Here is a 27,227-nt window from a genome sequence, read left to right as displayed (position 1 = left end):
GCCTGGTGCCCCATCCCCTCCTCATTGGAGTTGCGACAAGATGCTTAGATGTGCAGATGATTTTCAGAAAGCATGGATCTCAGGAATAGATAAGGAAATACAGCCCCAGTTCTCCTGGTCTTATCTCAGCCATGAGCTGTGCTCTCTTCTCTGTCTCTGATGCGACTCCTGTTTGCAGATCCAGCCTTCTGGGCCATTCCCTGCCTCCCTCACACCACATGGGAACCCAGCTCAGTCCTGTCTCTCCTGTGTCCTCTGTCCTTCTTCTTCCTGTCCCCGTGGTTGGCCAGGGAGTCCATCTGGTCTGCACTGAATTGCAGGATGTGTGGCCACACCCATCCTTCAAGAACACTTCACTGGGGTTAAGATGTTGTTCGGGGTTAAGCCGGGCTTAAGATGCTGCTTTTTAAGTTTCATAATCCTTGTATCTGGACTGAATGCCTAAAACCAATTGGAGAAGAATGCAATTTTCTGGTTTCTTAATAATTTTTATAACTACAAAAACCACAACCCAACAGGTTCCTTGTAAGTTAGACCTATATGCGAGCCAGTGGAGAGGCTTAACCTTCTAAGTAAATCCTGTTTTCTTTGGTTCTTCCATCTGTGGCTTTTCAGAAGTCCTCGGATTCAGAAGTTCACATCACCCTTTCCACTCCCTGGTACAAAGTGTGGGGTGTCTAGATTCACTGGAGGAGCCCCACGAGGCAGCCCAGGGAACACAAGGTCTGGCAAACACCACTCTTCACTCCAGACGCTCAGCTCCCACTGCAGGCCTGAGCTCGCGGAGCGCGTGGGGGCAGAGCTGGGACATGACTGGGGAAGGAGGTCCTCTTCTTGAGGGTTGTTCTCAGCGGGTGGTGGATTCCCACATGGAGTTCTCACTTGTGGTTTCAACACACCCCTTCCACGGATGGCTCCAGCCAAGTCAACAGCCCTCCCTGAAGCTCGGGTTCCAACAGCAAGCTGGGGATTTCACCTGCCTACGGTCGTTCCCTTTGTAAGTGTGCCTCTCCCATAGGGAAGGTCACTCTCAGCTCTAAGTGGGTGTTCCCAAGCTTTTTGTGGCTCGGAAATGGATGTCATGTAAACAGCCCTGTCCTTGAGTGTCAGTGGCAAGAAGGTTTCACACCTCCCAGATCATTCTCAGACCACCACTGCCATGTGCCTGTTCCAGGTATAATTTTTTAAATTCACGAATTGTGATCCTTGCAACTCAAAATCTGCCATCATTTTAGATGAGGAAAAGCTCAATTTCTTCACCAAAAAAAAGAGTGGGAATTGCAAAGTAAGACAAGACTGTAAATTAGACTTTAGGAAATGCCGTGCAGAAGAGAAGAAGCTTTTGAAGTCTTTTAGCTTTATCAACTTATTGGCAAGGCAATGGCTGTGTTAACTGTGTTTCTAATCTGGTCCTGAGAGCTGGCACAGAGGACGGTGGAAATGGCCGACCTTCTTCTGTTAGGATCGAGTGTTACTAAATACTGAGAGAAGGGCTCAGGCAGGCTCTTGTCAGAACCTTGCACTGGGAGGGGACAAAGGAAGTTCAGGGTCTGGATGCCCTTCTGAATCCCTGTGAGCCCCCATGTCCACTCCTAGGATACCCTCTCCACCCCCAGCTAACCTCATGTTCCAGCCTCTGCAAATAATTTTATCACTTACAGTGATGTTTTAGCAAGAAAAGAGCAATTTAAAACATTTTTTTAAAGCCAAAGATAGGCCGGGCGTGGGGGCTCACGCCTGTAATCCCAGCACTTTGGGAGGCCGAGATGGGTGGATCACGAGGTCAGGAGATTGAGACCATCCTGGCTAACATGGTGAAACCCCGTCTCTACTAAAAAATACAAAAAATTAGCCGGGTGTGGTGGCGGGCGCCTGTAGTCCCAGCTACTCGGGAGGCTGAGGCAGGAGAATGGCATGAACCCATGAGGCAAAGCTTGCAGTGAGCCGAGATCACGCCACTGCACTCCAGCCTGGGAGACAGAGTGAGACTCCGTCTCAAAAAAAAAAAAAAAAAAAAAGCCAAAGATAAAGAGGGCTTACAAAAGAGGAAAGAAAATTACTAGTTTAGATAGAAACTGCACTTCTCTTTGCTTCTCTCCACCACAACTGTCTGGACAGGGCCCCAGGAATCTTGCAACAACCTCTCCACTCTCACGCCAATCCTCGGTTGCAGCCCCTCAGCAACTACTGTCTTTCCAGATGTTACAGAGGAACTGGCTGGGGGATAAATCAGATGATGATGGAGATCATGACAATCTTATTGCAGCTTGAACAGGTTTTACAAATAAGCAGAAAGGAACCTAATCTTCTTTATCCCGCCCAGGTGATATTACAAACCAGCACATACACACACACACACACACACACACACACACACACACACACGGTATTAAAATACGGTTCTGTGAAACAGATTAAGATAAAAATAAAATTTGCACTGTCTTAAATAATAATATAAATTGCTGAATCCAGGCACTTCTGCCCTGTTCCCTGGCGTGCAGCAGTCCACCACCCCTGAGGAGGTACCCTGGAGGACATGAGCTTTTACTCCCCTCCCTGCAGAGGGAGGGGCCGACGGGCTCCCCACATTCATAGTGCGACTTGTGAGACACCACCTGGCCCTGCTGTGTGCATCTCTGACCACCCAGGTTCACAAGGAAAGCTGACTTTGAAGGCCTGGGAGTGGTGAGATGCTGAGGCCGCCTGACCATGGGAGAGCAGGGCCCCCACTCCTGCCTGTGGTGCAAGTGTGGGTGATGCCACCTCCTGCTCCAGTTTTCCCAGGGCTCAGGGTGGCTCCCATGTGGCCATCAACTCCTCTTTACTCTAATTCAGCAGTTCTCAAAGTGGGATCCCTGGACCAGCAACAGCAGCATCGCCCCGTACTTATCAGACACAGAACACTGCCTGCCCCAAACCTGCTCACTCAGACCCCTGGGGGTGCGGCCCAGCCACCTGCATTTTCACAAGCCCTCAGGGCCACAGTGGAGCTCGCCTGATTGCCTCATTGCACTTCAGCCTCTGAAGGCACAAAAACCAAAAAACACAACAAACAACGATATGGTTCACTGCCCCGGTTCATGGTCAGCTCTAAAGGACTGGGATGTGGAAAGTGTGAAATAACACAAGAGCTGGAACAGAACGAATGTGCCCTAATGGCCAGCGTTCTCCAGCAGCCAAGTCACCCAGCCACCTCTCATCATGCTCCTTCCGCCCTCCTCAGCGTCACCGCTTGGTTCCAGGTACTACACATCTATAATACAGCTCCTTCCTCCTCTCTCATTGTGCAGTTTGAGTTTTTGTTTTGTTTTGTTTTTAGGGACAGGGTCTCTGCCGTCACCCAGGTTGGAGTATGCAGCAGTGCTATCATAGCTTACTGCAGCCTTGAACTCCTAGCCTCAAGCAACCCTCCCCGCTCAGCCTCCTCGGTAGCTGGGACTACATGTGCACACTATTATGCTCTGCTCATCTTATTTTCTGTAGAGACAGCGTCTCGCTATGTTGCTGAGGCTGGCCTTGGACTCCTGGGCACAAGCAGTCCTCCTGCCTTGCCCTCCCAAAGCACTGGGGTTATAGGCCTGAGCCACTGTGCCAGGCCCATTGTATAGTCTTTTTAAAAAGCCAATATTTCCTAAAGGAAACTCAGAAAATCAAAATACAGTAGTAAGAACTGCATGTGCTTTGTAACTTTGCTTAAAATAAAATGTGCTGGAGTCTACTCTGTGGCTGGCCCCATATGCTTTAGAAAGGGATTTCACTGTTTTGTGCTTTCAATGGCAGGCATATTTGTAAAACAAGTAACCAAAAACACCATGGGGAGTTCTTTTTTTTTTTTTTTTTTTTTGAGACAGGGTCTTGCTCTGTTGTCCAGGCTGGAGTGCAGTGGTGTGATAATGATTCACTGCAGCCTCAACCTCCTGGCCTCAAGTGATCCTCCCACCTCAGCCTCCCAAGTAACTGGGGCCACAGGCATGCCCCATGCCTGGCTTTTTTTTTTTTTAATAGAGATAGGGTCTCTGATGCCCAGGCTGGTCTCGACCTCCTGCCCTCAAGCAATCCTCCCACCTCAGCCCCACAAAGTGCTGGAATTACAGGTGTGAGCTACTGCACCCAGCAGGGCATTTTTAATGCAAGAGAATCCCTTAGAAAACAGTATAAAATTATAAACACCTTAGGGATTTTGGGTTTTGTTTTTTTTGTTTGTTTGTTTTGTTTTTTTGAGACAGGGTCTCACTCTGTCACTCAGGCTGGAGGGCAGTGGTGTGATCTCAGCTCACTGCAACCTCTGCCTCTCGGGTTCAAGTGATTCTCGTGCCTCGGCCTCCTGAGTAGCTGGGACTACAGGCGTGCACCATCATGCCCAGCTAATTTTTGTATTTTCAGTAGAGACGGGGTTTCACCATGTTGGCCAGGCTAGTCTCGAACTCCTGACCTCAAGTAATTCACCCGCCTCAGCCTCCCAAAGTGCTGGGATTACTGCCCTGTGGATTTTTTAACTCCTCACAGAAACACACTCTGATGCATTTCCCCGTTTCTGTTTATGACGAGCTCACGGATGTCGTGGGGAAAAAAGCATCTCCACTGTGCACTTGGTTTTTATGATAAATGGATGCTGAAAGCCGGTGGCCCAGCCAGGGTCATCTCCATCAGAATCGTGACAGGCAGTCACGTCTGAACGTGGCCAGTGCTCTCACTACATGTCTGTGAAAGTCAGAAGGATAAGATTTCCAGAGACCAACATGCTATTCACCAGGACTGCTGACTGTCAGCCCAGAGTGTCCATTCCAGATCCCAAGCCTCCTGGATTCCTTCAGAGGGTCTGCCCCTGCCCTGAATTCCCTCCTAACTCCCCACCTGTGCCCTCAGTCCCCTGGGTGGTGTGGGAACACACATCTGGTGGGTGTGAGCAAGCGTGGCCCGTGCTGGTCACGCCGTTTACTCTCCCAGAAGATGGACAGTAGGGCTTAATCTGGTCCAGGTCATGAGACCTGGCTGGCAGCCTCCACCATTAGACAACTCCCAAGCTCATCAGACTTTTCAATGATGCGGCTTCATTCTCATTAAAATTAACTTTCTGGCTGGGTGCGGTGGCTCACACCTGTAATCCCAGCATTTTGGGAGGCCAAGGCGGGTGGATCACCTGAGGTCAGCAGTTCGAGACCGGCCTGGCCAACATGGCGAAACCCCATCTCTACTAAAAACACAAAAATTAGCTGGGTGTGATGGGCGCCTGTAATCCCAGCTACGTGGGAGGCTGAGGCAGAAGAATCACTTGAATCTGTAAGGCGGAGTTTGCAGTGAGCTGAGATTGCGCCACCGCACTCCAGACTGGGTGACAAAGCGAGACTCCGTCTCAAAGAAAACACAAACCAAACAACTTTTTAAGCCATAAGTGTGAAGGCAGTAAACATTTTAACGTTTCAAGTTCACTGAAAAGGGCCATGGCCCTAGGCAGTCACTGGCTGTTTCATATGATCTCAAAGAGCAAACAGGAGGAGCCAGGGGTCAGCTGGGCTAGGCTTGGTCCTGGGGTCCACCTGTTGGCAGCAGGAACTTGAACTCATCGCCCACCTGTCTCCAGGCCATGGTTTCCTCACTGATAACATGGAAGCAGTGCTTCGTGTGGCCATTGGAGACCCAGCGTGGCAGGCACCGTGGTCTGGCATAACACTGTGTGACCTGCAGGCTGCAGCCGCCCTCATCCTGCCACCTGCCCTCCTCTCCTCCCTGTCCCAAGATGAGCACACACAGCATTCTCCAGTGCCCTGCAGAAGGCACCATGGGCTCCCACAACCATGGCCCAGGGGATGAAATGACACCATGCTCCCTTTCTGGGGCTCTAATTTGAGTGGTGAGATACTGGAAGCCTGGCAATCACCAGACACCCAAAAATGACCAAAGGGGAATATTCCAGAGCTTAGGCCCCTTGCCCAGCTCGCTGATTCTGCAGAGGCCACGTGACAAAGGCTCATCACCCAAGTGGTGTGAGCATCTACAACACAGAGTAGATGAGCAGTAGCTATCGTATTAGCCAGGGGCCAGGCCCTGGACGGTCTTCTGCCCCAACCGGAAGCTGGCTCTAGGAGCATGGGTCACCAAAGACACACAAAGGCAAGATGTAGCCCAGCCAGGGGACCAGTGTGGGGCTCTGGAAGCAGCTACCTGGGTCACCTCTTGGCTCTGCTACTTACAGCCCTGTGACCCCGGATGAGGCCCCTACACCTCCCCTTGCCCTTCCACTCTCAAAGGGCAGCAATGAGGCTCATGGGAACACGTAGGTGTGAGGCTCTGAGCACACTGCCTGGCACCTAGGAAACACTAAATCAACAGTGGCCACCAACTATATCCTTGCTCTTTCCCTTTCATTTCTAAAGCCTAAGGTATCAAGCCACACTTCACATTTAGAATGAGAACTAAAAGGCTTTGATCCATCTTAGTGATTCTAAGCTATTATGATTTTATTACATCACATATAAGAAGGGTAGCCATGGTTTATTAAGTGCCACAAGCTGGTCACAGTGCTTCACAGGTATCAAGCTATTTGATCTAATAAGATGGATATTTTTATTATTAATATTTCCTTTTCACAGGAGGGTAAGTCACCCAGTTGCCCTGCTAGTAGGCGGTGGAGCCAATTCTGAACCCAGACTCTCTTACTGTGGAGCCCACATTCCTGAGCTCTATCCTATACTGCCTCCTCCTTTACTGAGGGCATTTTGCTAAAAAGTACTACACCTGGAATCATTTTATTGAAAGAAATAGCGGGAGAAAGAAAATTTTAACTAAGCTCCACATACAGTTCAATTCATCTTAACCTCCTTGTTACATATTAATTTAGAATTACCACAAAGGAGAGTAAGTGCATTTTCTATAAAGCTACAACATTAATGGATTTACATTAAATATTTGCAAATCCAAGAACAACGTTCACGACCTGCCAATAGGTGTGAGACCGTGGCTCCCACCAACCCCAGAGCTGCTGCCACCTCTCCCTGCCACGAGCTGCCAACCAGAGCAGTGGGCACAACATCCTCAATTTTCAGTCATGACCATCTAGCCACAAGACTAAAACACGCAGGAGCTGATAACATCTCACATCCTCCTAAGATAACCTGCATCAACCTCGCCCGTGAGCCAAATTCTGAAGTGTAATGTTGCTTGCCAAGCTTTGTTTGAATGGTGGAAATTTCCATCCAGTAACTCACAAATGTAGATACTGAAATATAAATAGTTCAAAGATGCAAAGCTTGTCATCCAGCGATCTGAAAGTACTTGAGAGATCTCTCAGAAATAATAAGACTGTTACCTGTCTTGTACACGCAAGTACGCAAGTCTCAAGATAGAGGGATTTAACGTGTCTGAAATTAGTCATAATATGAGCCATGAGTAAGAAACCAGAAGTCTCAGAAAAGGAACCATACAAAAATTCTCTTGGAGGACAACTCCAGGGAGCATGTAGCCTGTCTTGAGGGAAAGCAGAGAGCTCAGGGTGTTGAGATTTGAAATCCCCATTTTGTGTAAGAGACGGCACTCTCTGTGATGCCCAGGCAAAGGTCCTCACTGCTTCTGGCCACAGCATCTTCCTCCCTCAAAAAGAATGGGTAGAAAACCTGACCGCAGGGTTGCTGTGAAGACAGAGTAAGTTACTGCTCACAGACTAATAAATACCAAGCTAATACTATTATTGTTAGAAAGAGGAGTATTTGGCTTCATGAAACCAGGAACACGAAAATCAAATTTTAGCAAAATTTGACCTGTAACATTAAAATACCTTGAGCACTATTGTGTGCCAGCCCTGGCTGTAGTGATGACCTCTGCTATTCCTCACTCCAATCCTGAGTTTGGCACTCGGATCAGCCCTGTTCTGCAGATGCAAAAACTGAGGCCCAGGGCCACATGGTTAAGAAGAGGTGGAGCTGGCATTCAAGAGTAGGCTGCTTGACCCAGAATCCAGGCTCTTACCATTCCCCAGCCACCCCTCTGTCCATCCACGGTGCTGTGCGGCCAAAGAAACAGCCCTCAGAAACCACCTGCGTGAAGCTTAGTCAGAGGTGGCTCATGAGTTTGACACAGCAAGGGAAGATCAAAACAGCCCAGCATCTCAAGGCTCTTGGTTTTCCTCTCTACTTCTTGTTTTCCTCTCTACTTCTCCTCTCTACCAAGCTGTCTTTGAGGGTAAAAGTATAGGCTCTTCTACTGTGATTTAGCTTTTTGTGACTCCATTCATTCATTTGCATGCCAGCTCTGAGCCAGGCACTGGCTGGGCAGCTGAGACGCAGGGGTAACTTTGGAAGCTCAGAAGAGAAGCACAAAATCTCATGCTGAGTGCCATAATCCCATGATCGTAGGGGCAGAGGAGTACGAAGAGTAACCAAGAAAGACTCTCCTGGCCACAGGGTTAAGGGTGAATGAAGGAAGGCTTCCCCTAGCCTGGGGAGATGAGGTGGGTTCTTGGTAGAGAGAGTGGCCCAAAGAAAGCACAAATGCTAGAATGACAGGCAGTTCAGCCTGGCTAGCCCATGGGGAGTGGCTGCGGAGACGCAGGGCTGGGAGAGAAAAAGGGCTCCAAGAGAGCCCTGCTGGCCAGGCTAAGCTCTTTGAAATTCATATTCTAGAGACTTAGCCAACTCAGATATTGAGGTATAGTTCTCAAGAAGCACAGAACGCCCCTGGGAAGAGAGAAGGTGACAAAATGATGCTGCCCATTTTCCTCTCTAAACCAGATGAAATTCAGAGAAAGGCTGCTGGGTTTGGGCCGGGGCACATGGCACATTTATGACAACTGAAGGGGAGGAGGCCTAGAGGCACAAGGCTGGATGGCCTCCTGCTCACACCATTCAGGACACGGCCATTTTCTGGACAAACTCATTCAGCAGCTTCTGCTGTAATTCTTAACGTGAGCGCTGATAAATATGAAACTTAGTGAAAGGGCTCCTCCCTTTTTCACCAGACTTTTGTGTAGAGTACATTCTCATGTTAGTGACACTCATCCTTACTGTTTTTAGTAATGTAACACCATAGTTATCATAGATGTACCCTTCCTTCTTGTTGCAAAGGTTTTCATCCACCACCATCTCTGGTTTCCTGTGTCCCCCTGTTGGCTTAGTGGGTTTAGGCTTGGAAACTGTAATTTCTATATGGGCTTACAGAAATGCCAGCTCCACAGTCACAAAATCAAATAAGCAAGCAGGCAATGAAAACCCAAGAGTGCAAGGAAAAGCAAGCCCTTGGGTCTCTTTGCATTTGGTCAGGAGCCCAAAAGGTTGAGCAAAGCGTCTGAAAGACAATATTTAACATTTCACAAAACACCTAAATTATGCCCAAAGGAACTAGTCCTGCCGGGTGTCTAGAGAAGGCCCTGGTCTCCAGAGACAGCAAAGCGTGGCACCTCCGACTCCACGGAGGTGGCCCCAGGCCTTGCAGATACTCAAACAGAGTACAGCTGATGGAAATGATGTTTGTTATCACACTTTTGGGTTCACACACACAAAACTGTAATAGATGCCCTGGAAAACACTCCGTAAAGTTCAGCTGTCATCTGTCCTTGCCTCTAACCTGCCCAGGGTAGAAGTGACTCGGCAGGCAGCCGGGAAGCGTGACCTTGCCGCATGATCTCTGGATTCCAGCCGGCTTAGCGGAGCCAACGCTGCAGATTCCCAAGGGCAATTCCAAGGTTCCAAACCCCACCCTGGCCATTTTTCAGTGCTGACCCCAGAGAAGGCTCAGACATGCTTGGATCAACCCCAGGAGGCCCTGGCTCCCTTACAGCTTCACCCCACACTGTCAGCTAAAAACAAAACCAGCACGTTTTATAAGGAATCAAAAATCAACTGTCTCCTAGGAAAATTGTGCCACCTGAAGTAAAGACCTGTAAATCAAAAATAAAATTCAAAGGCCCCCTGAACCATGGGGATGGACTCCCTCCTTGGCCAGGGCACTCTAAAATTTCCCCTGAGAGACTGGTTCAGGCCATGACGGGAAGTGGCGGTCCGTCTGACATGCCTTATCGTAGCCTGTAACATTAACATCAACATAGACCTTAAGTCTGATACGAAGCATTTACAGTCTGTTCTCTCTCAAGCCTGCTGCCTGGAGGCCTCATCCGCATGATACAACCTAGGTCCCCACAGCCCCGTATCGTAACCCAGACATCCCTTTCTATCGATAATAACTTAACCAATTAGAAAAAAATTTAAATTTACCTATAACCTGGAAGTCCCCCTTTGGGCTGTCCCACCTTTCTAGACGGAACCAATGTACGTCTTAAATATTGATCACTGTCTTACGTCTCCCTAAAAGTATGAAACCAAGCTGTTCCCGACCCCTTTGGGCACGTGTTCTCCGGGTCTCCTGAGGCTGTGTCACGGGCCATGGTCACTCAGGATAAATCTTTTTAAATGTTTTAGTTTGACTCTTTTCGTGGACACACCTCTCTGATTTAAACTGGAGTCTGGAAGATTCCCGCAGTCCCCTGACGCAGCTGAAGCCACAGGGGCGCAGACTCCACACACCCGCGGGCCGTTCCCCTGCGGACGCCACACCAGCATTTGCGCGCCATTTCCATTCCCGGGGTCTCCCAGTCACCGCTCAAGCCTGAATGGAGCGCAGGCCGCCCCGGGTGGCAACACCTCCACCCTCAGGTCCACACTGGCGACCCTTCCTACTGCCAGCGCTCTCAGGCTTCCTGGACCGGTGTTCCTGGACCTGGGGAGGAGAACACCAGCACTCGCGGGGCGCCGGGATTTGCATGGCCCGGGTGATCCCCTATGCATAGGGCCGCCCCTGTCCCAGGGAGGCTGCGACCCCCGCTCGGGGCTGCAGCTGCCTCCTCCCGCTTGGCAACAGCGCGGGGCGCCCGCAGCCAATCGCGCCGCTCCCCGCGCCGCCGCTCCGCCGCGGAGGTTACTAGCGAGCGTTGACCGGTAGTAACCCCGGCGCGGGCGGTGGCGGCGGATGGGCGGGCGCTGCACACGCGCGGCAGCGCGCACCCGCCCCGCCCGCACCTGCGCGCGCGAGGGGCTCCAGCAGCGCTGTTTTCTCCCGGGCGTTGAGCTCGGGCAAGGGCGCGAACGTCACCCTGCGTCCACAGGCCTGCAGAGTCAGCACCTGCACCAGCCAGAGAAAGGACGGGCTTTTTTACTCAGTATGGAGAGCCTGCGTTAGAGCTGACACTTAGTGGGCAGAGCCCGGCCTTCCAGGAGCCTGCACATCACCACGGGCCAGGATGAATCCCGCCCTGGGAGGGAACGTCTGGGTGGAGGCCAGGTGGCCTGATAACCCCAGGGCCAGGGTGGGCAGAGGTGTCCAGTGCAGCCCCCAGCCAGGTGCGGGGAGCTCCAGACAAAGGACAGAGGCCAAAGATGCCCCCATACCTGCATCCATGAAAGAATTCCCGGAACACGTGCCCCAGGAGGAGGAGAGGCCTTTTGTAGCTCCTCATTGTCAGCAGGGTTTGGGGTTTATGTCTTGGGTAAGGAAAACTCAACCCAGCTTATTTTATTATCTGGGTCTGAGCGATTGCAAAGAGATGAGTTCTCAGTGGCGCTTATAGAGGCAGGGAGTTGGGACTCCAGGTGTTAAGTCCAGTCCTGGACCTGCCCCCTACCTGCCAGCGGTCCTGGGCAGGCCCTCGTTCCCCCTCCACCCTCCTTCCCTTCTGGAGAAGATGCCCATACTGATGTGTGTCCCATGCTGCTCCCCGAAGACTTAATGAGGCAAAGCGCCAAATAAAGCAAACACGATTTGCTCAGTAAACACCAGTTATTTTTAATTAAAACAACAACAACAAAAAACACTTCTCCCAAAACAGTGGGAGGAGAGAAATAACAACTGAGAAATCCCATAAAAACTCCTGCCAAAAGGTTCACTTTCAAGATAGGCAGTTGAGATATCAGAGAGGGGGACTTTTTTGGTTGGAAGGCACCAAGTTGCCTTATAACAGTAAAAGAAACAGAAAGAACGTGACTCAGGTTCTGCCCTTCCAGCGGGTTCCACCCTTATCAGTTTACAGACAGCAAGAATCTTCCATCAGGGGCGCCTGCCCACTGCCCTGCACCCTGCGGATGCCGCTGTGATGCCCACCTCCCAAAGCAGGACTCTGACCTCATTTCCTGCAAGGGCTATGTACTTCTTATTTCCTCCTCTCGAGGTAGCTCAGGATTGTAATGTATTTGGTTATTGTTCTGTACTTGGCTGGGCTTTTCCCCTTGATTTGTGAGCTTATTTCAAGACCAAGATTAACTTGGTCTGCAGAGTTTCAAAAAACAGAACCTGGATCCACAAATGAACATTGCTCAAATACAGATTTCAGCTCAACAGACAGAAGCATTTTCTAAGAATGAGAGTTGTGCAAACATAACCCGGCTGCCTGGGAGGTGTCAGTTCCTGGTTGCTGGAAGTGCTCAGACAGAAGCTGGCTGTCCCTTGTCAGGAATGGTGCAAGAAGGCTCCCTCCACGGGGCAGGAGGGCGGGCTACGGCAGCACGACTCCTTTTGGCTCCAAGATTTGGACTCTAAATATAGGTCTCAGCTGGATGTAATCACAGCCCTGAAGTCACCCTGGTGTGTCTTACTTTTGACACCAAATGCCATTTACCCCACAGAGCACGGAGGTGACAAACAACACACAGCTGACAAAGTGGGAAGTGAAACTCTTGGCTGCAGGTCAGACTGGATCCCTGCAGGCCCACCTGCCACCACTCATGACTGAAAACCCATCTTTTTGCCTTTTTTCACAATGTGAGCAAAAACAGTCGGCACTGGGTACATTTTATTTGAGAGTAAGTTTCCTATGCAGGTGTTGGAACTTCATCAACTGAGTTTGATGAATGCACCTCCATGACAAATCCCTAGTTTTACGGTTTAGTCCTTCAAGATATATTTAATCTGACCCACATGGTTTTCTTTGTTCATAGCTAATCTGTTGATTCTAGAGCTGAACTCAGAAAGAGCAGGTGTATGGTTACTAAACATTTTTTTTCCTGCCAATTTATAAACAAAAGAAACGGTGTCATGTTCAGCAAAATGTCACCTTTGGTTATTTCTTGGACTGGTGGATTAGGTTCTGGTTTATAGGGAGGGCCTCCATTTGAGAACGTGAACTTTTCAAGATACAAGCCTATTCAAGGCAGTAGAGGAAGGCAGGGGGGCACCCACCATGCAGGTGAAAACGATTGTGGTAAGAACATCCTCCAGCAGTTAAACAGTGACACCAACCCCCACGGAGCAGAGCACAGTCCTACAGAGTTGCACTGAAGGGGCCAGATGGTCCAAGAACAGGAGCACTCTCTGGGAAAATGACAAAGTATTAACATGTCCAAATAAAGAACCTGCCAATCTGAGGGTGGCAAAGAGAAAAGGAGACCCCAAGGCCAATGTTGGCAGAGCCATCTGAGCCTTGTCCAGGGAGGCTGCCACCGCTAACAATGCCACACTTAGGAGTCACACACCCAGATCCCAGGCCCAAGCTGGTGAGGGTTTGGTTTCCCTTGCAACGTGCTCACAGGGAGAGAATGTGCTGGCTGGAGGGGAGCACCTAGACCCCTTGGATATGAAGCCTGTCCAAGAAAGTAGCAAACCCCTTTGGTCTGCACATTGCGGCTAAACATTCATCTCTCATGAATCTGCTGTGAAAGTTGGTCCATTCTCAACATTTTTTCAAAGCCTCTTTGGGGCCCTCTAAGGCAGAGGGGTCAGAACTGTGCCAGAAGACCTCATCACCAAAGGAGTGCTACCCCTCAGGGCCTGAGTGGTAGCCCACCCACCTGGGGGCCACTGAGAACCTAGGAACTGGCCCCAGCAGGGAACGGAAGGGTTCTCCAGTCCTCTGAATTCTCCAAGGCAGACTCTTTGTCAATGCCGCAGACTCTTTGTCAATGCCCCAGCCTCAAGCAAGCCATCCCTGCAAGTGGCCTGGGGCCACGACACTGCACCAGGAGTCAGCTGTCACCTCCATTAAAGGCAAAGGAGTAAAAGAAATGTCCCGTGGGCCCACAAGAAAGCCCACTTTAGCATAACAGCCTCAAAGAAGCACAAAAGTAACTCACTTATGCTAGGGAACTATCCATCCCCCTTCAGCCTGAGCATCTGCCCTCTCAAAACCCCTAGCGACAGGATCTCCACACTCTGCCTTTAACCGGGCTGCCTCCCCTCCCTGTTCTAGCAGGTTGGATCAAGTCACCAGCACTTGGTTGGAATCCAGTCTTCCCTTAATGGAATTCCTGAAAGGATTTATTCATGGTGCCTTCCATGCACCTTGGCCTGTCATTACAGGCCTTGTGAAATGGCTATAGAAATTAAGAGAAAGCAACCCCGAATTTGAGAAAGGTGTCCAAATGCATTTTTATAGCGTAGAAGCAAACCAGTACAGATAATCTGACTTGGCGCTGCCCGGAATATTTAACCCCTTCCTGGTTTTTGGCAAGGATGAGGCTGGAGGGTTGGGTTTCAAAGCAGGAGGTGACGTTGCATTCCATCAGAGAGTCACCATGTGGAGGCCACGGCCTGACTGCAGATAGGAAAGAAAACGCTCTAAAGCCCCAGATATGACTACATTTGTTCTCAACCTGAACTTTGCCTCAAGGTAATCTTGGGAGGTGAATTTGATTTCTGAGAATCGCTTCACCTGTTGGAGAGAAAGCACGCCATGCACATCAGCCTCCCCTTCCTGGTGAGGAGAGGGAAGCTGGAGCCTCTCCAGAGGGACAGGAAATCCCCATAAATGGCCAATGGCCGCTGACATCCAAGCAGGCCAATTAAAAGGAAAATACATCAGTTTACAGCCAAGGCAACCCAAACCATTTCATAACATGGGGCTAGGCACAGCTGTGCCTTGGTGGTCCAGTCTTGTGCCCACGTCAGAGCTAAGCACTTGCTACGCTCCTTTTTGGCCTGAAATCCCACAGACCTGGTTCTGAGTTCCTTCCTCCCCACTCCTATGACCTTGGTCACGTCTCTGAGCCTCATGTCACAGGTTTCCACAGGAAGAATGTGCAGATCCTTCCTGAATCGGCCCCATGAGCCAAATGGATTGAAGAACGGCTATCATTCAGTCAACTACGTGTGGGAACCGCCGGGATCTCCTGGGGGATGGGCAGTGTACGAGTACCCAAGCATTCCATTTGTTCACTGTGGCCAATCACACCCTAATAAAATGAGACCCTTGAGTGAATGGGCTCTGAAAGCAGCTTACGATAAAATCTGCTCATCCCCATCATCTTTACCTAAGAAGAATTTTATTCTGTGAATTTACTCTTAACCACATTCCTAAATGTTCTCAACATAGTGTCTACTCTGTAGGAAGCAAAGGCTGTTTTCAAGAGTCACACCTAAGGGTGAGGAGGAACAAATAAACCAGATCACTCTGATCTGTCCCCATCACAGTTTGTGTGACAGCACCAAAGCTGATATTGTTCCGAGCCATTTGTCCCGTCAACACAAGCTGCATGAGTGAATTCCTTGAGGGAGAGTAATTACTGTATCCGAGGCCGGGGAAATTATCCTTGGGGTGTACTCCTCTCTCCTGAGAATAGTTCCTCTCACAATTATGTTCTCTGCTAGGAATCTATTATATGATCTAGTTTTCCCTCCAAAGACATCATTAGTCATATGGTGAAAATGTAACTACAATTGAAAATACAAGATGTTTTGTTAAAATGCCATATTCAACGCTTAGTAACTGTCAAGCTCAAAAGTTTTACAGAATCAGTGCCTGGCATCTCTTCTTAAAAATACCGCTACTGTTTCCCGCATCGCCTTTCTTGTAAGGATTGTGAAGTTCTCCTTCTTTAAAATAATTACGTAGGACTTCATAAAGTTATTCTGGTCACAATGCTCAGCTTTGCTAGGGCGTTGTATGTTGAGTTTGTATCGCAGCACCATGTTTTGGGGAAAATCATGTGAGAAAAAGTCTTTCCTGGAAACAACTGGAGTGGTCCAGTGTCTTTGTAATGGGAAGGAACTTGGAGTCAGAATAGCTGGGTCCCAGCCCTGGCTCTGCATTTGAGCGAATCAGCTCTGTGCCTGAGCTCCTGTTTCCTTTGCCCTACTGTGAAGCATGGGACCAGGCACTTTCTTTCTTTCTTTTGTTTTTGTGGTTTTTTTTTTTTTTTTTGAGACAGTGTCTCACACTGTCACCTGGGCTGGAGTACAATGGTACGATCCCGGCTCACTGCAACCTCTGCCTCCTGGATTCAAGCAATTCTCCTGCCTCAGCCTCCCGAGTAGCTGGGATTACAGGCACTTGCCACCACACTTGGCTATTTTTTTTGTATTTCTACTAGAGACAGGGTTTCACTATGTTGGCCAGGCTGGTCTCGAACTCCTGACCTTGTGATCCACCCGCCTCAGCCTCCCAAAGTGCTGGGATTACAGGCGTGAGCCACCGCACCCGGCCAGAACCAGGCACTTTCAAAACTGCTTCACTTCTTACCTTCGGAGACACCTCCCCAGCAATGCCAGGACATCCAGCCTCAGCGTGATCATTACAATTAGCTCAATGCATCAAACTGAATTTTTAAAAGTTGAAAACAATGGACTTGATACAGACAGCAAAATGAATACACTGAGAGCAGTCAGAGAAGTAGCCCCTGACCCAACATCACACTTGGAGTCGCACAAAGATAATGCCAAATACAAACTCTGCCACTGGGAGAAGAGAGAAATGCAGAGCGAGGCTGGGCTCTGACTTCTCGGCCTAACCTAATCATGGCTGGGGACTGAGACCACCGCCAGCAATTGGAGGGACAAAAGCAGGAGCAGGAGGAACCCATGCATGGGAGGGGAAAAAGAGGCCGACTTGGAGGACCAGCAGGCGCAGAGGCGGACCAGGAGGGTGGCGACCCGTGTGGGTGAGGTCCAGTGGGATGCAGCTCCTCCTGCAGCCCCAACACAAGATCTGCATTTAATGCGCACTGTTATTGATTGTCCTGGCTTTTAGTTGGGGAAATATGGTACTCAGGTTTGGAGCCAACTGGACGCAGCACCCAAGAACAGGCTGGTGCTGGGAGAACAGTGGGCACAGAGAGGGCTTCTGCAGCTAGCACCCTTTGGCAGGAAAAACTCTTCAGCAGTGGCAACCGAACCACCAACAGCAGGAAATCCTGTGGGCACCAGAGCCTCCAGGAAGAGCTCTGCTTCCCTGCTGGCTACATGGACCCTGGCACCCCATAAGACCCTGTGCTAGACAAGGCATGGCCACCGTGTCGGAGTGCACAGAGCTAGAAATTGCTGCCCTCATCCCAGCCCTGCCCCTCTCGAGCTCAGGAGCATGGGCAAGTCCCTTAACCACCTTTGCCTCAGTTTCCTTTCTATTCTGTATGCTGGAGTGATAAACCATCTAGACTCTGAATTGTAAGCACCAGGAACAAGGGAAAGGATGGGGCATGCAGGGGAGGAGGAGCAGGGAGAGGGAAGACAGACACAGGTGCTGCTGTGGCTGGGGAGGGCAGTGGGTAGGAAGCCAGACAGCAAAACTACCCTTGGCCCCTGCAGAAACCAGCAGCTGGAACACACCAGACACATCCTGTCTGTCAACCCCTCTGGCTCCACCCATTTCTGACTCATGGGCAGGTCCCTCGGGGGCCCATTTCGGGCTCTTCCCCTGCCTGAGCACACAAGGTTACTGTAGGGCAAGTCTCTATCTGGTGGCCGCCCCAACCGGGCTGCGCTCCTAAGAACGGACAGTTGGGGCTCCTCCCTCACTACGAGCCATTACCAGCTGGCTAACTGTGATGATTCATGTGATCAGTTTAAACACTTAGAGAATATAGGGGTGACAAGTCACTTACTGGGCGATGTGGTTTGGCTCTGTGTCCCCACCCAAATCTCATCTTGAATTGTAATCCCCATGTGTCAAGGGAGGGACTGGGTGAGAGGTGATTGGATCCTGGGGGTGGTTCCCCCATGCTGTTCTCATGATAGTGAGGGAGTTCTCATAGATCTAATGTTCTAAATGTGTGTGGGTTCTTTTACGCGCTCTCTCTCTCTCTCCCCCAACCCCATGCCACCATGTAAGACATGCCTTGTTTCCCCTTCACCTTCTGCCATGATTGTAAGTTTCCTGAGCCCTCCCCAACCATGCCAAACTGTGAGCCAATTAAACCTCTTTCCTTTAAAAATGACCCAGTCTCAGGTAGTTCTTTATAGCAGTGTGAAAATGGACAAACACACTGGGTAGGGGGGCGATACTCTTTGCTTGCAAACACTGGCTACACCTGTGTGCCAGGCTTATGCCAAGACATTTCAAACCCAGATGCCACCAGGTTTCAGATGTCTTCATTTCTGCATTACAACCCATCTTCATTTTACAAGACACCTTTCCCAGCATTTTCTACCGTCACGACAACATTTCCAAGGCCACACATAACAGACGGACAGGAATCGCTCTATGCTGCTCACTGCTTTGCCATAATTTGTCTATATAGACAAACAAGGCCAAAACATGACGCGGTGTCCTGGTTTCTTGATACATTTTTCTATAAAATATTTATTTAAGTTGAGAAGGAGAATTCCAGAACCCTACGTTGAAATTTCAACATGATCAAAGGAGTGGGCCCACATCTGAGCCTGCCACAGAGCTGCTTTCTTAACAGAACAGGCTGGTATGCTCTGAAAATGCAAGTATTGCATCACAGTGCTGTACTGTTTACTGTTGAGAAGGTACTGAATCTGTTTCTGCTTGTGCAAACACAGACATACAGTTACCCAGCCACCAACTGGGCTTGCAGATCCCAGGGACCAGTCTGTCAAAGCTCTAAAATTGTGATTACAATGAAGATGGGACTGCCCATGCTAAGGGTCTCAAAGACTTAGCTTCAAGAGGGTAGAAAAACAAAAAGAAGATAATAGGGAAAAGAAGAAAGACAACTGAAAATTTAAAACGTGAGTCTTGATTGGTCTTCTTCAAAATGAAAGAAGGGCTGAATCCAGTTTTAAGTTCAAAGTCCTAAAATATTAGCATATTCCAGGGGTACCTGAGTCATTTGTATTGTTCCAAAGTCCTCCCAGATTTTCAAATTGCTTTCCAGTTTCAGTAGAAACTAGGGACCATGGTTTCTTGATGAAGTCTGACACGTCCTCTGCCTATCAGCTCCCCCAACCCACCTGTCTGATCCACTTAGGAGCAGACAATGAGTGCTTGGAGCAGAAGGAGATGAAGGATAAATTCCACAGGAAGAAACAGATCAGGCTCGAAAAAAACACACCAACCCAGGGCAGCATTAACTCCACAAACTGTGAAACTCTAGAGCTAGGGAAGGTTGCTGAGAAAACTCAAACTACCACTCATCAGTTCCCTGTAACATGCAACAAGCTAGTGGCAAACTCCTGCACTGTGTGGCGTTCCAGACACCTCCTGAGCTCTTTCCTCTCTGTTTTTTCTATTTTTATGTATACAGCTCTTTTCAACAGTTTAGTTTTCTTTCTAGCCTACCACAACCACCCACAAAAGAATCCTTTCAAGATGGGTCTCTGGAGAGGTCAGTCTAGGTCACTGGCCACTTTTTAGCACTTCACGCTTGGGAGGGGGCACCTGTCTCCCATTTTGCTCTGGGCGGTTGAAAAACAGTTCCAACTTGAAAGATGGACATGAACAGCATCCACAAAAGAGGACTCTCTCAGCACATGCCAGAAACAGGCACACTTTGACACCCGTCAATCTTTGTGAAATTCTCCATAATGACATCGCAGAATTTCAGAGCAACCATGAACTTTGAGATCACCAAATCCAACCTGTTCATTTTATAGGAGAGGAAAATTCAGGCAGAAAACAATAGAATAAATTGACCACAGCAATGACGGCGTTGGGAAGAGAAGCTCAGCCTCTCAACCTCCAGACCCCGATTTTGCCCAAACAACCTGTTGCCTCCTTCAGAGGCTCCTCCCAGCTTGATACACAAAGCAGCCGCCCTCCCTACCTTTCTTCCTCCACCAGGGTCCTTCAGGAACCGAATAGGAAAGGTCCCTGAATTCAATGTTCACAGCCGCCCTCCGAGGCAAGGAGGAGAAGCGCTGGGCTTCCGTGAGGTTATTATCTACTTTTTTCAGATGTCCATTCAGCAGGTCCGTCTCAGTGGCCTCCATGTTGCTGGACACCACCTCATCCACCGAGACACACACCGACTTGGGCTCCATCATCTCTGCAGAGTAACTGCTGGCATTCTAGAAGAACCAGAGGAAGCAACAAGACCTGTTATAAGCTGCATCAAGAAAAAGAACATGAAGAGATTCACCATGAGGCTCAGGGTCATTGGTTATTAATAGCAACACTTCTTCCACTGCAGGAGCACCTTTGGCCCCGGGAGAAACATGCCTACCTAGAGGAATTTGTCATCTCCATCACATTTTCTTCTATTAAAAAATGCTTAAGGTAAAGTGTTACACTGATCTACAAGTCTTACTTTGGAATCATAAAATCTAATCATAAAACTATAATCCATGAATCATCACTTGCCTCAAAGAAGAAAACACTGGCCACCATAGGCATCGATCTATTTACAGTCCCCTCATTTTAAAAACCTCAGTAAAGGACACACCAGGTGCCTAAGAAATAAAAAACCAAGAAACTTATATTTACACTGAGCTGTTTTGTGCCTTTCTCGCGTAATCTCATAAAAATGTCTCAGGAGCAATGACACCACCTGAGCTGCTGAGTTTTGTGGGGATTGGCCTTTGTATTTTGCATTTAAAATTTCCAAACCACTTACAATTCTACTCTCTTGCTACCTCTTCATAATAGTGCTGAAAAGTTGGAATGGTTAACATTTTTTAATATGTTAGACAAACAAGGAAACTGAGATATAGACAATTTAAGGACCGCGTTCCGGGTCTCACAATCAAGTGAGTAGCAGAAGTTATCCCAGAATTTGAGTCATAAAAAAAAAAAAAAAAGATAGGTGTTCATTTCACTGCATCACGAGAATACCTAATCTTTTGTAGCTACCATTGGCTTTTAAAGCTTCCATTGGGAGTCAAACGAACTGTAACCGATTGCCAAGAACCCAGAAGTATCTATGCAAAGAAAGAAATATCCTTTTTCAATGGCCTGGCAACCATGAGCAAATCAACAAGCTTCAGGTACCTTCAAAACACAGAAGAACCCTGGGGGAGCAAATTGCTGTGCTTTTTCTTGCTGTCTTCCAAATCGAGAGAGAACATCTCACAGTGCCAAAAGCACACACACACCCCTCCCAGGCATCTTCTACCTCTGAAGTCCTTCATGAAATCAAAACTTAGCTCCTAGGCTATACTATTGTGTGGCTAAAACTAAAGGTGCCAAGTGAAACTCTGACAAAGCTGAGCTTGGTCTGCTGGTCCCGGGCATGTGGGGTGTCTTGGATGCCAGCGTAAGTGGGTTCCCCGCATTCCCGAGCAGAGCTGGGAGGGTGGATGTGTGTCTGACAAGGGATCCGCCCTCCTTAGGGGTCTGGTGTGATGATAAGATGCAGACTCCAAGGGAGTGACCCCGAAGCCTCCTCCCAGCTGGTCCCAATGCCCCTGTGGCAGGGCCTCTTGGAGGAGCTGCTGCGCCATGCCCCTCAGCCTGCCCTCTGGGGTCCCATGCTGCTGCCCCAGGTGTTTAGAGCTCACTTTGATTCCAAAAGAGCCCCCAAAGCACCAAATCTGGGCTTTGGAGGGGGGATGTCAACAAAGCTGTGGGACAAGACAATGTGCTCTAGGCCTGGTTCCGTGTGTCCATTTCCATCCCCACCTTGCCACGCAAGTAAAGACACAGAACGTGCTGGGTTCTTCCCAATCCTGCTGGCAGACGTGGGCTCTGCCACTTGACCCCCGATGGCTGGGTGTGCAGTTGAGGGTAAGTCCTAGGGGGCTCGAGCAACTTCTCTCCCATTGTGGGTCCTCTCCACCTCCACCCCAGGAGGCCAGCTGCCACGCAACATCTGCACCCTCTCCCCAGGCACCCATTGCAGGTGTGGGGCCCCTGCTGAAGCCCAGGGACAGATGCTTCTTTCCTGTGGCTGAAGCCCACACTAATACAGGGCGAATGGCCACCACACCACCCATCTACATTATCATGAGACCCTGACTTTCTCTGCTAGACTCACTATCTGCTCACTCACTCACTGTCTCACTCACTCATTCACTGGACAAACTGAGCACCAGTTAAAGTCCTGGGGTCAGCAATTAGCCAGGCAGACATGGCCCCTGACCTGGTAAGCTCAAGTTCAAGATCTGGCCCCAGGCAAGAAAATAGGTAACTCATTACAATAGGTTAAGGCAAGAGCCAGGAGGAAAGCATAAGTGCCTCCAGATTGTTGAGAAGCTCAGCTGTGCTTCTTGATGCTTTGGTTATTTTCCTCTGGGCAGTCGCCTTGAGGACTCTTGGTGGGTGCATTTTCCCCATGTGTGCCTATGATCTGCTTCTTTCATTTTGAGGAAGACCAACTAATTACAATACGTCAAGCCAAGAGCCAGGCGGAGAGCATACTATGGGTAACTCAGAAGGGATATCTAACGCAACACAGACCCTGAGATGGGGAGACGCAGGATGAAATCTTTCTGCAGAAATAGAATCTTAGCTGAGTTTAGCAAGGTGACAGGGAGGGGTGCTGGCTCCTGGTGGCCTCTGCTAGGGAACAGCATAGACAAAGTCCCACCAGCATGAGACAGTGAAGCGTTCAGAGACCTGTAAGAAACGCGGGGGCTGGAGCGTGGATTTGGGCTGGTAGGGTCGGGGCAGGAGAGTAGGGGGCTTTAGAATAAGATGAGACTAGAGGGGCAAACAAGGTCCCCATGGGGAAGGGCTTGCCAACTTGGTTAAGGGTTTTGCATTTTATCTAGAGATCTTTGGGGAGCCCCGAGGGAATAACAGGACCAGAACTGCAGAAGAGTCTCCTGCTGTGAGCCAGGTGGGGTGATGGTGGCCTGGATCCGCTGGTGGTAGTGGGGGTGAAGGAAAGGGGACAGGCCAGGAGGATAAAACTGGGTGACTAAACTGATTTGGGAGTAAGAAAGAGAGAAGCCACAATCAAGTACTTGCAATGTAAAGTATTAAATAATAATGGCTTGTGCATGCTAGGTAAGTGATTATAAACAATAGTGTTTATTGATCCAGCAATTACCATGTGACTATTAAACTCTAACCTATATAGTTTATGCCTCTTATTACCTCCACAACTCTAACAGGGACAGGGGTGCTGGGAGGTGGGATGACCATCTCCAGTTCGGAGGAGGTATCGGAAGCGCAGAGACATGGTCTGAATTGCTTAAGACCCCATGATTAGGGCGTGGCCAGGCTGGGGCCCTGCTCTGAGAGGCTTCCAGGTCTGAGACCACAAGCCTCTGTAATGGTCCTTGACTATTGCTTAGCCTTCCACGGGTGAGTTGTGGGTGTTTCGGCATCTTTCAGCCCTTGTCCATTATAGGAAAATCCACACCAAGGAAATCATACAGCCCCATCCCCAAATAAACCAACAGCAAAGCAATGCATACAGTTGACCACCTTTCCTCCACAGCGTCTAACAGCCTCACCCAATTAATAAGATCGTGAAAACTGCGTGATGCGAGGCAGTGGCCTGTCAGTCTGAAATAGACCAGCTCTCTGGAAACACATCCTCCGATGAGAGCTGCCGGCAATGTAGGTTACAGCGAGTTTCTCCTTAGCCTCCTGAGCTCATTAAAATTAAAACACATGCATCTTCTCTCTTCATTTTTTCCTTTCACTCTTCTGTTTCCCTATCCTACTGAAGCATTGTCTTTGACCTTCCCCCACCCCCGCACCGGGCCACATACGATTTGTGCTGCACAATACATTGTACGTCATAGTAAGTTCATTCATAGATGTGGAATGCCAAAAAGACCCTGTTTGGATTGTTCCTGGCTGCTGTTCATGGGAATATTTTCCTGAGCGCTGAGCAGAGTGGCCTGTGATTGCAGTTTGAATCCTGGGCAGATAGAGATGCCTGTTTAGCTGGGGAGGGTCTGTAGCAGTCAGTAAGCCACCCACAGGCCGTGGTGAGCCTCATTCACCCCATTTCCACCAGGAACACAGAGATAGAAACTTCTTCTCCTAGCATTAGGAGGAAGTCAGGAAACAGGAAGAGGAGCCAGTCAGCAGCACAGTTAGCATGCAGCTCTCTGTCTTCTCTCTTTGGTTCACTGCTGCCAGCCTTGGTACCCGCCTAAGAATCCTAAGCACATAAGAGGAAAATGCACTGACCAAGAGCCCTCAAGGCGACTGCCCAGAAGAAAATACCAAAGGCGTCATACCCTGAACTGAGCCAGAGACCAGACCGCACTTGAGGGGTCACTCGGAATCCCAGAACACCTCCAAATACCACCCTCCCACTGGACGCATTTGCCACCCCTTGTATGCCCACCGAACTCAGGGGCTCCAGCATGTTCCCCCGAGTGCCTGGCTCACCCCCAAGTACCTCCTTTGACTCACAGCTCAGAGGGTCCACACCAGGATGGACCCCAGGGCAGGGAGGTGAAGGAAAAGCAAAGCTTAAGATCCTGGGTATCTCTGAAGGGCTCTTTGTTTATGACTTGGCCAGAATTTATTTTATTTTTAATTTATTTTTCTTTTAACCCTACAGCCCCCAGAACTCCCAGGTGGTCTCTCATTCAAGGACTAGCCGGGGCCTAACTCTGCTTAGCTTCTACCATCAGATTATTGCTTTCAGGGTGGGACAGCTGTGCATGAATAGAAATGTTTAAACATTTTTTAAAGTACCAAGTTTTCAGAGAGGAAAATAATTTTCAAAATAAAATAATGTTCTCCAAAACAATGAGCCCAGCCATTACTGTCTCCACGTGATAACAAGACAGTTGAGCTCCGGGGGCATATTATCAAATGATAATATAACACTTTTTTAAAATCTTGGTATTAAAAATCTGTACCTTAAAACATCGGATTCAATATTTTTCCACATGTCCATTATAGGAAAACCCACACCAAGCCACCTTTGCAGCTCTAGAAGGAATTCAAGGGTTAACTAGCATCTAATACAAGATCTATAACTTTCTCTACCTGCAACTAACATCAATAACCTCCTTAATTTTCCATGGTCAACCTCATTTAGGAATCCTAATAGATGAATGAGTGCAAAAGGCAGAATTCCCAAGTGTTGCCCAAAGATTCAACCAGAGAAAAGCAAGTGTCACCGGGAGGGAAACGGCTTTTCCGTTTTGTTCACTGCCTCTTCTACGTAGAAGCCACGCAGGGAAGGCAGGGCAGCCCAGAGAGGGGAGTCAGCCTGCGGGTCTCCCGCTCGGGCTCTCCCCTCCTCCACCCACCGCCTGGCCATGTCTGCGGCCCCATTCTATCGTTTACACAAAATCATTATATAATGAGCTGGCGAGGCTCCGTATGTTCTACAGTAACCTGTTTGGAATCATAGGATGCAGTTGTCACAGCGGAGCATGCGCAGAAACCTGGCTATTTTTTTTTTTTTCTCTTGAGCTCAAGGCAAGAGGTAACTGTCGGTCAAATCCTGCTGAGCCCTGCTGACTTCAAATACAGGATGCTAAAAATGAAATACAGGGGAGGGGCGGGGTGAGCCCCGGAGCGTGCCATGCACTGTGGGCTTACAGCCTCGGGGAAGTAATATCAGGGTGGTAACTACACAGATACACGGCGTGGAATACGGAAGACTTTCCATTTGTACTTTAGCTACCTATACGATGTTGGTGTGCTGGGCGTAGACATGAAGGGCGCTAGGATAAGGTGAGGTGGGTGGCTGGGGGCCTGATGATTGGTTTGTTGTTTGTTCCTAATGCCAGAAAACCAGAAAGGGAGATTCCTGACCACCCCTGGGAACAGCACTTACAGTAACTGTGTCCAGCAGTGAACTCGCCGACACCCCGCCATCCCTCTCCGGAGCTCGGGGAAGTGAAATGCGCATCCCTGTCCCCACCGCGTCTCTCTCTCCGGCGCGCGCAGAAAGGCGGCCGGCAGGAATCCGGGCTTGCCCCTCGCGGGTCTCCCCGGGCCTTCGCCGCCGCCTCCCCGAGTGGGTCCGGGAGAGGGTGTCCCCGGGAGTGCAGTCGCAGGCTCCGGCTCTCTGGGGGCAGCTTCCTCTTTTGTTCCCCCAGACCTTGCCTGGCGTTCGTGGGGATGGCGCGAGAAGTCCCCGGTCCCCAAGCCCACAGCCGCGCGCGCGGGGCTCCCCTTCTTCAAGTCCCCTCTTCCCTCCGGCCCAAGCTGCGGCCCCTCCCCAGTCCCCAGTGCGCTCCGGGTCCCCAGCGCCCCCCGCCCCCCGCCCAGAAGCCATCAGGTCAAGGCCATCGGTCCAACTTGTAGGGCAACTCGCTGCCCCCGCCCCACTCGCGGCCCCTCCACCTAGTCCGTGCTCTCTGCCGGTGCAAGGGGCATCCCGAGGCTCCAGGTGGCCCGGGCGGAGGGGCAGGGGCAGCGATCGGAGCCGGGCGCCTCTTTAGGGTGCCCTGGGTCAGCGCCCAGAGGACGCGCTCCAGGGAGGGGTGTCAGGTCGAGCTTGCGAGTCTTTGTGTGTTTCCTGCTCTCCTTGAAAATAAAACCGTTCCCGGCGGACGAAGGATGCGCTCACTCACCATGGCGGTGCCGACCGAGAAAGCGGCCATCAGACAGGCCATGCCCCGGGGGCGGCGGCGGGGACGAGGCTTGAGCTGCGGGGCCGAGGCTGCGCTGGCTACCGGCTCAGCCGCTGCGCGGGGTGCCGGCTGCGCTTGGGCTCGGGCTGGGATCCGGCTCCGGCTCTGGTTCCAGCGCGCCCGACCCCGCCCCGCGCGCGCGATTGGCCGGCACCAAGGGGGCGGGCGGGCCGGCAGGTGCGCGTGCTCTTGTTTTGCTCCTGCTGGGGGCGGCGGACCAGGACCCCTGAAGCGCAGGTTACGGGGGCGGCCCGAGCAGAGGCCTCGCAGGCGGCATGGGAACCCCCTGCCACCCCGGAAACCCCGGGTCCCGAACTCGCGGGGGCTGGGCCAGCACGGGTGAGGCTGCGGGGACACCGGACAGACGCCGGGGTTCCCAGGCTCGGAAATCCACTGCCTCCAAGCCTCAAGCGGCTGTGTGATGGGGTCGAAGAGGGGGCGTCCAGGGAGGGAGGGTGAGGGCCAGGGGGCTTCTTTCTTGCTGCTGCTTCTTCCCTTCCCCCCTCCCCACCCCGACGGTGTTGGGCAGCTCTCTGCCAGGTAGGAGCTTGAGGACTAAAGAAGAGATAACCACTCCAACGCCCCCAACAGCACCGGTGTGGGGTGACCCCTGGCAGTGAGGCAGCGTGTGCACTCAC

General features: G+C 50.3%; 1 protein-coding gene across 11 annotated transcripts in view; it reads right to left on the bottom strand.

Moving 5' to 3' along the window:
• Positions 1-26,706, bottom strand: part of ABCG1 (ATP binding cassette subfamily G member 1) — an 81,447-nt gene extending 54,741 nt beyond the window's left edge. For 3 of the 11 annotated variants that reach the window (XM_063702714.1, XM_063702715.1, XM_063702713.1), the window contains exons 1-2: positions 26,530-26,685; positions 19,914-20,157 (exon numbers count right to left, since the gene is read on the bottom strand). In XM_063702714.1, the coding sequence (XP_063558784.1) occupies positions 19,914-20,157; positions 26,530-26,571 (286 nt within the window). In that variant the 5' untranslated portion in view covers positions 26,572-26,685. Of the gene's footprint in view, positions 1-19,913; positions 20,158-25,787; positions 26,167-26,529 lie in introns of those variants that run through there. The other 8 variants (XM_004062849.5, XM_004062848.5, XM_063702712.1 and 5 more) reach the window with 6 other exon arrangements.
• Between the last annotated feature and the right edge of the window lie 521 nt (positions 26,707-27,227).

The sequence above is a fragment of the Gorilla gorilla genome, chromosome 22 (assembly GCF_029281585.2).
Source record: "Gorilla gorilla gorilla isolate KB3781 chromosome 22, NHGRI_mGorGor1-v2.1_pri, whole genome shotgun sequence".
NCBI lineage: Eukaryota > Metazoa > Chordata > Mammalia > Primates > Hominidae > Gorilla > Gorilla gorilla.
The sequence above is the reverse complement of the archived record's forward strand: the minus strand, read 5'-3'. Positions and strand labels throughout refer to the sequence as shown.